At 36.1% G+C, this 8,641-nt stretch overlaps 1 protein-coding gene across 2 annotated transcripts; it reads right to left on the bottom strand.

Annotated features, from left to right (window-relative positions):
- Nucleotides 1-50: 50 nt before the first annotated feature.
- LOC119068338 (venom protease) lies at nucleotides 51-7,957 on the bottom strand. 2 transcript variants are annotated; one of them, XM_037171898.1, is made up of 8 exons: nucleotides 7,656-7,957; nucleotides 1,812-1,981; nucleotides 1,445-1,711; nucleotides 1,104-1,366; nucleotides 1,005-1,043; nucleotides 522-948; nucleotides 327-399; nucleotides 51-250 (listed from the first exon to the last, which is right to left on the bottom strand). In XM_037171898.1, the coding sequence occupies exons 1-8, from the start codon at nucleotides 7,723-7,725 to the stop codon at nucleotides 153-155; spliced, it is 1,407 nt and encodes a 468-aa protein (XP_037027793.1). In that variant the 5' UTR covers nucleotides 7,726-7,957; the 3' UTR covers nucleotides 51-152. The 2 variants fall into 2 exon arrangements, with proteins under 2 accessions (XP_037027793.1, XP_037027801.1); XM_037171906.1 differs by lacking the exon at nucleotides 1,812-1,981 and having other exon boundaries at nucleotides 1,445-1,602.
- Between the last annotated feature and the right edge of the window lie 684 nt (nucleotides 7,958-8,641).

Raw genomic sequence — 8,641 nt, forward strand, 5'->3', positions numbered from 1 at the left:
GGAGATGAATAGCCTATATGAGACAAAACATGGAATATTCCAGGCGATAATTGTCTTAGAAAATAATTTATTGTAAAAATACGCACATTTTATGTCAAATAAAATTATTTAAAAAAAAATCTTAAAAAATAACTAGAATTTTGTGTGCTTTTTTACTCCGCAATCTTCTCTTGGATCCAATCGACAAATGATTGTACTCGTGTATAAACGCCAGGAACATTAGCTCTCGCACAGCCAATACCATACGATACTGATGAGTATATGAAATGTGAGATTTGGCCTTTAATAATTCAAATTTTCTTTTCAAATTTAAGCTGAACACATACCAATGCCAATCTGATAGTAATAAGTTTTACCACGCAGTGTTTGCGGCTGCATAAGTGGACCACCCGAGTCACCCTGTGTACGATGAAGAACGATGGAAATTTCAGTTATAAAAAGGAAGAAGGACACGCTGCTCATGCATTCTTGTAATTCTATCACACATCCAAAAATACAAAACCAAAAAATTGTTCACCAACCTGACACGAATCCTTTCCCCCGATGAGTTCACCAGCACACATCACCGCCGAATCGAATTGCTGTTCCGACACCAATTTTCCGATCAATTTATACTTCTCTTTGCAGTCTTGGTTCGATAGAACAGTGATTTGCAGTTCCTGTAACACGTTTGCCGAATCACCACCCTCTTGTGTTCGCCCCCATCCGGCAACGAACGGCTGATAGCCGAGAAAATCTTTGCTTCGCACTGGATCGGTGGTTGGTACGCAAATGGGACGAATGGTATCTGTGAAATCAACGTCTCTTTCCAGATATAATACTGCCAAGTCATTGTGTCCGTCCTTCGTGGTATATTGTGGGTATCTAGCTACTTTAACAACGGGAATTTCAACAGTCTCCGTTTCAGTTTCGCTACCAAGATCATGCTCGCCCAATCGAACCGTTGTCCTTGAATTATTTTTTGTCAGCAATTGTTACCTCCTCAAAATGGACATTTTACTTACAGTGTGCTCTTAATGCAATGTGCAGCGGTTAAAACGTGCCTGTAAGATCGGAATCAAATTACCGAATTTCTTCCAAAAACAGAGCTTATCAGCACAAACCTAGAAGTAATGAGTGTTCCTCCGCATTTCCATCCCAATTCACCCAGATCGTTTGTATAGCCAACTAAAGCCATCCACGGCCATGCCCCCATTTTAGCTGGTCCACCTCCAACGATTCGCGTATGAGTTACATTCGAAAATCCACATCCTTCTTCCGTTGTCAGCAATCTCGGTTTGCCATTAACAAGCGGTGGTCGTGTGACTGGTGCATTTGTTTCCGGTGTGAGTGGAAGTGGAACATCGTCTTCGTTTGGACAACAAACCTTAGCAGGAAAGAAAATATGGGTTCGGTTAAGTGCATTGTTGCTTGGTTGTGAGTTCTATGCGCCCGAGACACTTACAAACGGTTTCACATAGTTACAAATTCCATTCGAATTTTGAATGTACTCCAAGTAAACCGGATCACTTTGTCGTTCGATAAATGCAGCTGAAACGGATGGACAATCACGGATACTTATGCAAACACCCGGCCTTAAGTCCGGACCGATGCAAGAGGCACCTGTTTGACGGGACAAATTAGGTGCTTGTGTAGTAGTAGTCGTAGTAGTAGTAGAAGTAGTAGTTGTTAATGGAGCTTGTGTATCGTAAACCGGCTGACTACAGCAAACCTATTTATAAATTCAATTTATTTCTTGTTATGGTTCTGTTTAGCGCCTGTTGCTTTTCTATGGGTTGCAACGACGACACATTGAAACGATTTTTCATTACGATTGGATTTCTTTGTATGGCTCTATTCCCACAATTTCGCTGTGATCCGATCAAAAAGTTTATCACTTGATTGTTTCGTGGATTGTTGCCATATATTTGTATTAAGTACGGACATTGTGGTAGAAGTACGCAGACGCCCCTTTGGTTATTAGGTGTATAGCATTGTTCCCCTTAAACAGAATGATTGATTTGGTCAGGCTGGTTGTGAAAAAACACTTCAATTAATAAATGGTGAATTTATTGATGTTGTTAACCAGTCACGAATTGCCATTAAAACGACACATCGACACTTAGTTCAAAATTTACGATCAATTAGACCGAATCATGCTCCATGCAATTATGGGACGATAAATCAAATCAATGCATTCATGGTGTATGTAATTAAGTAATTAATGATCGACGTAATTCAGTAAACACTTTTAACATTAATGAAGTGGCTATCCCATCCATCAATAACATTGTGAAACGTATAATTGAGATGTAAAATTGCCTTAATAAACCACAACTGTTATGAATGAATGACTGTGTACCAGCACCATGCAATTGTGTTATAGTATGAATAAATTTCGTATAATATTCTCAATCCATTGCAGACAAAATATGCTGAGAGACTCTCAGGTGGTGTGGTATACACAGAATTTTGATGGCAAAAAACGGTCATCATTTTGATGTCCCCAACAAGTACGTTCATTCTAACTGTCCGTTCTTCAGTAGGTTTGCAATGACGGATTAGCCATAAACAATTTTACAAATAGAAATTGGTAACAGCACGACAGAGTAAAGTTAACCAGGCATGAGCGCTGATTTGACCAGGGACCAATTTATGTCAGTGATATTTTATTGGTTACATGGGGGAAGATTAAGTCCTCATACTCTAAGGTAATGCAAACCAATAAAAACAAATGGGACCCTAGTTTAAGGTAAATTTGTGGTGAGTTTATTTCAAAAATGGTGCACACGATGTCTTGGAGGTCATAGATGCATCATAGGAAATTCACAGGAAAATTCAGTAGCGAATTGTTTATGATGAGTGTTTGCGTTGCCTTTAGTGCTTACATACGTTGCTCAATCTTTCGAAGAAGCGACGGGCCATTCCCACGGGGCCATATATCTTCAAAGGTTTAACCTTTCACACACAGTCAGCGTACACCCAGTACAACTGTTAAGTTATCTCTTTTGATCTAAGCTTTGTAATTGATCGACTGCTGTATCATAAGGTGTAATACGGTGAACCTTATCATCGTTTATGATTGTCGTCTGTTTCGATGTCGTTAACAGAAATTTTGCCATTGTAAATATTGTATTTTTATAATTTAGACATTAGAAACGATAGCTAACAGTTACGAGAAGATAAACGATCTCACTAATATTCAAGCCAATTACGATTTATGCATTCATTGCAGAAAAACTATTTGCGTCTTTAAGAAAATGTAATAAAAATTGCGGTTGTGTCTAGGTGTGAATACTTAATACAAATATTTGTTTTAGAAATTTGAAAGACTTCACTTCAAGATTTAGTTTGAGAAAATAGTCGCACATATTGAGTAGGGCATCGTTATCAAGAAACATTTTCGAACGACGAACGAAACTCTTGGTGTACGTACAGACCTTACATATTGAGTGCTGCAGAATTAAAGAAAATATCGGCCCTTCACCAGGCACAAAAAAAAAATCTGATGATACAGTCGACGTCAGTGACATTTATTCATGAATTTGCTTCAGCTGCTTTTTCAGCTGGTCAACTCATACACACAAAAGAAGTGTACGTATTATCACGAGTTAAATAGTTGCACGCATGCGTGTCATATTGGTAGAACCGTATAAGCAGTTTTGATTGTATCAGTGGATCAGCTGAAAAACAGCTGGAAGCAAATTCATGACTAAATTTCACTGACTTTTACTGTTAAATGTACTCCTTTGTAGATTTTGAAATAGATGAAAAAGTGTAACAGAGCAGACTAGGTGATGGTCGTGTCATCTGTAGAAGTTCGAAAAACAGTTCTTCTTCTTATCTATCACAGGACGCGATATGCGGCCATTGAATGAAATGTGTAGTCTCAACGAAGATTAAAAACGATTATTCATCTTTAAAGTGCTCTGGGATTGTTACTCACTCGGGAAAACCGAAATCGAGACAGCCGCCTCTAATATAAATTTTTAAAACGACCTACATTAAGACCAATGAAACTCACATGCAACGCATAATAATTGCAATTAATTTACACACATAAAAGTCGCATTAAAGAAATGAATCAAATTTCAATCTCACATCCGGTCGAATAAATTGACAGTGGAAGGTAATTGATTTTACACGGCTAAGGTCATCCAAATATTTATTTTATGTGCGTTGAAGTAAAAAAATATCACAAATTCACTAAAAATCACAGAAAAATTACCATGACTCACATAGTTTTGAGTTATTTATTGGAATTTAATTAACAGAACGAAAAAAAAATCTTGTTTATTCATATCGCGTCTTTTCGAGCTAAGTTTTGTTCTAGGTTTTGCTCACAATTTTTGTGAGTTAAGATTCTAAAATCGGTGGTCTACAATCATTTGTTTGTTTTAGGTATGTAAAAAACGCACGATTGACGAATGGTCGTTGGACCCAAACGTGCAAAACGCAAAAATCTTTAATTGTGTATGCATAACTAGGCCCCACTTTTGGGCGGGTCAGGTCCCTTGACTGACACTTTTAAATTATATTTTAAATCAATTTCATTTTATTTTTCGTTGTTAAGCTTCCGAAGCATCACAAATCACCAGCGTGGGGTAACCTGGCACACGGTGCCAGATTCCCCGAAGCATCGAAAAACCTTCGTCTGAGTCCAATTCTTTGGAAAAGTACTTTTTGTATTCTTAATTTCAATCAACCATAAATCATAAATTAAATACAACGACTCGTGTGAATTACGGCCCTCGCTCCGCTCTGGCCGCAAACTTCCCACTCCTATGAGTTGTCTATTAGTCTGTTTCATCGTCTTATTGTTAATGTTAATCAGAAGTAAGTGATGCGAATGTAGTAGGACGACTAGAGGGCTCTTTTACTTTGGTACAAAACGAGGGGGAAACCACTCTTTTTTATTGACGTGATTAACATAATTAACAAGTGATTAACATGATGACGAATCAGTGATTAACCGGCATTTAACCGGGGGAATCGTCGCAAAACTACAATTAATCGTGAAATATGGTGGTTAATCATGATAAATCACTGATTAACCGTGCGTATTCACAAAAATCATGTTGCTGATTAACAGATTAACTGATTGACCATGTTAATCACAAAAGAGTGGTTTCCCCCTCGGTACAAAATGAAAAAGTTCTATAGATACCTATATGATGTTCTTCTCTTACACTTATATACCAAAAGGAAGACCCTCGATACTTACTACATTCGCAAAATCTCCAATCATGAATAAAATATCACGCCGCGTGGGAGTCTTAAAGTTTTCTGTTTAATTGTTCTTTAATTTCGTTCCATACATTTGAATAACTATTCAGAAATTGGTTTTTCATAAAAATTTTGTACATTTTTATGATATGGCGCTAAATCTGCTACTTATCTGCTACCGTGATAGTTGACTATGATTTATAGTGATGGCTGACTATCATGCGTGATAGCTGGATATTACTAACCGACTAGCAATTGGTTGATAACTACTCAAGTTATCGTGTTTACAAGCAAAAAATTGGGACAAACAATTCCGTTTTTCATAACATTTCATACAACCTTTGGGACAAACATTTTAGGGTATTTTCCGGCATAAGACCCTGACTTACAGGCAAGGGAACAACAAGAAGTCAATATGATACTACTATCCATCTCTATACCTACAGACGAAGATGTGCTTTTGTTTTGGAAACTATATGTAACTACATGAAGAAATACTACGAGTCTGACTTCCTCAAATCAAATACGAAATTTATATTTATTCTTTTGTCTATTATACTCACCTAGGTTAACTAATTCAGATGTTATTATCAAACTAAGAGCCTGTAGAAATTGTTTGTCCATCCATAGCACTGCTACTAGCATTAACCCTCATATGTTAGACGTCAAATAGCCTTGAAAATGTGATGCATGCATCTTAATCTTCACCTGTGTTATAGCTCATACGTTAAGAGAGCATGACTCTGACTCCTACATTAACGAAAGATTGCAAAGCCCATTCTGTTACTATCATCATTCAATTAACTTGAACTTAAACATGATTGTATTAACATCGGTAATGTAATTGATTGTCGAATACTGAATTTTAGCTAGACTCAGTTCGAATTTCGAATGGACGCCTTGCTGTTCAATTTAAATCTACTTAGACATTCATAATTAATATCTGAAGATCTTCGGAAACTATTAGTAGAATATGTGTTACTGACTGAAATCACTTTCCTTGTAAAAGTGTAAAGACTGCCTGAAGATCTCGTACTCTGTATTATTTTAGGAATAATATGCCTGGCATCAGTTCTCTTTTCTCAATTCTATCTCAACTCTACCTGATAGAGTACGGTTCGCCATTTTTCGAAAGATGTTGCTCCAACAAACCCTGTGCCAACAGAAACATAATTAATCCTTTATTAGACGGATTTTAGTCAAATAAAATGCCATCGTATAGCACATGACCTCAGGCCTCTTCAACAGTAATTAGTTTATAAATCGGTCCTATATCGCCTTGGCGATAAAAGTCAAAAAGGATTATGATAAAGCGAAAGCAAGCATTTTTTCAAACTCCAAGAAAATGTAGGAACGATTGAAAAACTGATTATTGTTCCGGAGTCCTGAGGTCATGTGCTATACAATCGCATTTTGATTTGCTAAAATTCGTCGAGTAAAAAATTAATTATTTTTCTGTTAGTTACATTGGCTTTGGTACAGCGACATCTTCCATTGAAATTGTCAATAGTACTCCATCGGTAGAGTTGACATAGAATCCATAGAAAGAGAATTGATTCTCTCCTGACTGAAAAAAAGTTCTCAAATTTAGGATCTGCAGTCAAGTTAACACAAAATCTATATCCCCCCAACGACGTTTCGGAATGTTACACGTCAATAGGTGGAATTAATGTCAATTACAAAGAAAAGCTCTAAACAACAACTTAATAACTTCTACAGACAAACAGAATCAATTTCCAGTATAGTTTCATCGGGTATTCACCATCCAAAGTCGTCATTTTCATTTTATATTCGAATTTATATATTTTGAAAAGAACGGGCAAACTAATGCGAAACTTGTGTCTGAAGAAGACCATTAATTTTAATTGAGTCAATTCATATGATTTTCGTCATTAATAACTGGTTTATTCGAATCCACAACACTATCAGAAACTGATGTCTATATCTTAGCAAAATGATGACTTTTGGTAATAAAAAAGACCACACTCATCAGATATATTCACTCGTCCAGTAATATTAAAAAGAGTTCTTACGTAGTCGAGTCAGATTTTTGTATGTTATGAAATTCACGCATTATATTCGTAATGCATAAAAGAAACATGCTTGACGTTAAGTGACTTCTGATGTTGGTATATACAAGGCTATTCACTCGATTAATTGGATTTGTCTATGCATTTTTTAAGTGAATATCGTTGTACTGTTCACCTTTGTTGACCGAAATGTTAACACTCATTGAGTGTCCCACAACTAAGTCGATTGACTTATCTCCATGAAATGTGATTTTGAAAAAAGAGACGTTAGTAATGTTGTTGTTTTCAAGGTTAGAGTTTTTAATGGAAACACAAGATATCTATTTTGTAACATTAAAAAAAAAACACCGCAACGAACACCTATGATACACCTCCAAACAATGACTTATATTAATTGGATGATGAAGACGTTACACTAACCTTGACCGTTAACCGTATCTAATAGCGTAAAGTACACAATAACACAAGAAATCACAATGGACGACTTCATAATTCTGTTCTTTTTTCTTCTTCTTTCAATTAAATTAAATTAACATTCAACAAGTTGCACTATGGTAGACGTTCGGCTCAGTCAAACATTGCTAATTAACTTAAAGCTTTAAAAACTTAAAACAAATATAACTTGAATCGCGTTTCGTATGTGTATAGCTTATTGAAACGAATTCGCACGTATAAACCGTCCGGTTGGTCAATTCAATGCAAAAGTGCTACTGAAACTGAAGCTGATGGTAGGTAAACATCTCAATTATAAAAAAGTTGAAAATGATTGTTTACTGTAGGATCCGTGTGAGTGGCTTCTCTCACTATAACAATCCGTAGACAATCGGTGATTTTCGGATTTCATATTTTGCAAAATGAGTAATAAGCATTTCAGTTTATTCTTGAGCGAAAAGTAAAACACAACGAGACACATTCTGAGATTATGAATATTGGTTTATGAAAATGAAACTGAGCGTGACTTGATGTGCTGTGATTTGCAATAAAAATGGTTTAAAAGTTGCTCTATAATTAGTCAGGTTTTTTCTGCTGAAAAAAATCGAATTTTCCATCAACAGTAACTGATGACATTTTGATCAAGGTGGATAATGTTAATAAATAATATTCATCTGAAAGTACGTTATTGAAAATGGATCCTCAAAACCGATTTATGGGCTAAATCGGCTAAACCATGTACAAAATACAAAATTATCACGCTCGCTCCGCTCACGATTATTTCTTTAATACATAACGCAGAGATATCTGTTAATAACTCATTCAGAAACTTCAACCAAATTTTGTAACAAGAAAATTCTTATTAGAAGCTACAGTCAGAGCCAGTGAATTTTCAGCTTTAGTTTGCTTCAGCTGATCCACACGTACAATCAAAACTGTTTATACGGTTGAAGCTGCTACACGTATGTGCCCTA

The sequence above is a fragment of the Bradysia coprophila genome, chromosome II (assembly GCF_014529535.1).
Source record: "Bradysia coprophila strain Holo2 chromosome II, BU_Bcop_v1, whole genome shotgun sequence".
NCBI classification, from domain to species: Eukaryota; Metazoa; Arthropoda; class Insecta; order Diptera; family Sciaridae; genus Bradysia; species Bradysia coprophila.

Excerpts from the sequence above, each read along its gene's own strand:
- LOC119068338 (XM_037171898.1), bottom strand. The coding sequence starts at position 7,725 with ATGAAGTCGTCCATTGTGATTTCTTGTGTTATTGTGTACTTTACGCTA. Across the intron at positions 1,982-7,655 it reads AGATACGGTTAACGGTCAAG|GGGAACAATGCTATACACCT; the intron begins GTTAGTGTAACG and ends ATTCTGTTTAAG. Across the intron at positions 251-326 it reads TTACTATCAGATTGGCATTG|TATCGTATGGTATTGGCTGT; the intron begins GTATGTGTTCAG and ends TATACTCATCAG.